The sequence below is a fragment of the Chenopodium quinoa genome, unplaced genomic scaffold (assembly GCF_001683475.1).
Source record: "Chenopodium quinoa cultivar QQ74 unplaced genomic scaffold, ASM168347v1, whole genome shotgun sequence".
Lineage (NCBI taxonomy): Eukaryota > Viridiplantae > Streptophyta > Magnoliopsida > Caryophyllales > Amaranthaceae > Chenopodium > Chenopodium quinoa.
The window spans coordinates 3,270,228-3,273,171 of NW_018744239.1; the positions used below are offsets into that span (position 1 = coordinate 3,270,228).

A 2,944-nucleotide genomic window follows, 5' to 3' on the forward strand; every position below is an offset into this window, starting at 1 on the left:
CAAGTGAGTAGCCATTTCGGGTCAAAATGGCTTTTTTTGATGAATTGGACCCAAAAACTTAGAACTTGGCGATTTTTATGTAATTTCAAATGACAAACACTTATAAATATGTGATTATGAGTTGTTTTGAGATGCAAGGAGTTTATAAGTTGAGAAATGAAGAAAATAGGCAAGTAAGTAGCTAATTTACCTCCTTATTAATCAACTTCACCCATGCACGTGGCCAATCAACGAAGCTACCTACAGCTTGCCAAAGCGCTGTTATCTCAACCTCCTCTATCGGTACGGGTAGTGGGATTTCTTTGAACCCCACAACCACTAAATCGATCCCAACCGAGTAATGATGTGGCCCTGCCGTAGCACCCGTCGTCGGTTGGGCAGTACCATACGCCACCAAACTCAACACGGTACTATTTGCATGCCCCGGGGCTAGAAGTGCACACCGGGTGTCTTCCTACACAAGTATATATATAAAAAGAAGATAGTTAAATAGGACTTTTACAACAGCATAGATATAACAAAATTCATTAAGGTAGAGGGTTACAAATCACCTGTAACTCTGGAAATTCATGCGGTGTTGGATTTTCAAGCTCCCTCAAGTCCGCATGTGTAGGAGTAGGAACCTGCAACAGTATATCAATCATTGCACCTAAAATCTCAATTAACTCGGTATTTTAAAACTTTTAATAACCCAATTGATTTTACCTGAGGTGGCACATCTTCACCACGTATCTCATCTCCTCCATGTCTATCACCTTCTCCTTGTCCTTCTGGTTCAGAACATGAGTCGACCGGGGTACGAGTGAGGAACGGCAAAGTCGGTAAGTTCATCAGCTTCGTCCAAGCATTCAATTCACCAACTAACTCGTTGCGTACTTGTTCCTTAATTGATGCCACCTTGGCATCCAACTCCCCCGGTGAGTTAACACTGGCTCGAGATCTACTCGATTTTGTGTATTCGGGATCCATCACCTTATTCCATCCAAGCAATGACCCTCCCGAACCTACTACTCGTCCTGGATGGTATGGCCTTCCCAAAGCCATGGTGAAAGGGTCATTCTCCACACTTGGTTCAAATTTGCCCTCCACCATCTCTTGAGTGTGCTCAAGCTATAACATAAGGAAAAATGAGGTCAGTAAAACAGTTAATGGTTTGTACAGTGATTAAATGCAAAAGTGACTTAATTTCAACAATTCATTGGTAACTTACTAGCTTATCTGCCAGTTTTTTGGCTTCCGGACCCTTGATGAACCATTTTCCGGTTTTCTTATCAAACGAATGGAGAGAACAAAAGAAATCACCGGCACGACTCACCAATGTAGTGATCGTGGAACTAGAGGGTTCCTTCGATGCCACTAGAAGCGTTTTAGGGTATAAACCCGAAGCGGCCCACTCAGGTCTCTTTTCAGCAAAAGTCTTAGGACCCATACGATGGACGTATTCCTTCTTTTCTGCATTCGCTTGATTTTTCTCTCGAAGTTCCTACAAAACAAAAAATGTTAGTCTCATTAATACAAAAAGTGTCAAGCTATTATTCAATTGACATCAGATTTACACAAACTTACAATGGCTTTCTTTTGACTCTTCATTCTAACGAACTCTTCCCAATCATCTTTTGACACGGTCAACCATATTTGCCACGGGAGACGGTTATCCTCTTTGGCATTCTTCTTCTTTGTTTGCACCTTCTTCTTCTTATGGATCCACCGATTAGTCAACTTGGTCTTAAAGCCTCTGAATCTTTCCCCTAATAAAGAGACAAACACCCTTTTCTTCTCGGGATCATTAGGAATAGAAAACTGCCTCTGCAAGCACAAATTAAAACCGATTATTAGTTTCTATTTAAAACCAATCATAAGGTTAAGGTATCTTAAATTGTCTAAATGTGCCAAAAACACACTTACCCTTGTATCATCCCAAAATGCTTGAATCAAACCCGGAGGTACTTGCCGCATTACAAGTGTAATGGGGATTTTCCGCGAACATAAGCCAACTTGATTAGCATATTGTCGACGCCATTTGGGCCCGGGTTGGCCTTTGTTGTCATACTCCAAGACCATGGGACCGTCCGGTTTCTTAAAGCTTCTCGTCGGACCCCTTGTTTTCCTTTCAGCCGGTGCCTTTTCCCCCCCTCCACCACTTGTGTTGTTTTCATCTTGTCCTTGGCCTTGACTTTCAGGAGTCGGGTTCTCACCAACAATCTCACGTGCTGTATTTACAATGGCCGGTGCACGTTCAGCTGACATTTCAAAATCGTCAAGCCTACGCTCGAACTCATCTTGAGCCTGATCCTCTGGCTCACCCAAGTCATCCTCCTTATTCACATCATAAGGAGTATCACTATCATCGGAGTCGTCATCCTCGTACTCGTCCTCATACTCATCATCGTCAATGTCCTCTACCAAACGAGGATCATGATCGTCCGCCATGAGATATAAGCACCTGTCAAAGCAATCATAAAACAATATTAGTGTATAGTAAAGTATATGCATGATAGTTATTATGGTTATGTAGAAGCTATTTTAGCCATTTTCACCTACTTATTATGGTCCTATAACCTTGTATATGCATGATAATGAGTACAAAATGCCAATTTCAATCTACATATGGAAAATAGGTTGTTAGAATGAATAAATGTTAGTTCATACACAAAACAAAGGAGTTGGGTTAAGTAGAAGCTATTTATGCCAGTTTCACTTACTTATGGTCCTATAACCTTGTATATGCATGATAATGAGTACACTTAGGCAATTTCAAACTACAAATATATCATTTTCGCCTACTTATGCTCCTATATACATGATAACTAAACTATATTTGCAATGAAACCATTACTAACTTTTAATCAAACTACCTCATTCTGAAATTCCTTCGTTGTGGTCTGATCGCATATAACCTGCTTCGTTGTCTATGTCATTTAGTACTCCAGGTCTAGGAACATTG

At 40.9% G+C, this 2,944-nt stretch overlaps 1 protein-coding gene across 1 annotated transcript; it reads right to left on the reverse strand.

Annotated features, from left to right (window-relative positions):
- Positions 1-1,385: 1,385 nt before the first annotated feature.
- On the reverse strand, positions 1,386-2,151 carry LOC110694541. The gene is made up of 2 exons (XM_021871722.1): positions 1,906-2,151; positions 1,386-1,806 (listed from the first exon to the last, which is right to left on the reverse strand). The coding sequence occupies exons 1-2, from the start codon at positions 2,059-2,061 to the stop codon at positions 1,537-1,539; spliced, it is 426 nt and encodes a 141-aa protein (XP_021727414.1). The 5' UTR covers positions 2,062-2,151; the 3' UTR covers positions 1,386-1,536.
- Positions 2,152-2,944: the final 793 nt, after the last annotated feature.

Bases quoted from the DNA above. Each gene is read 5' to 3' on its own strand.
- LOC110694541 (XM_021871722.1), bottom strand. From the start codon at position 2,061: ATGGTCTTGGAGTATGACAACAAAGGCCAACCCGGGCCCAAATGGCGT. The intron at 1,807-1,905 runs GTAAGTGTGTTT...TTGTGCTTGCAG, and splicing joins CATTTTGGGATGATACAAGG to AGGCAGTTTTCTATTCCTAA.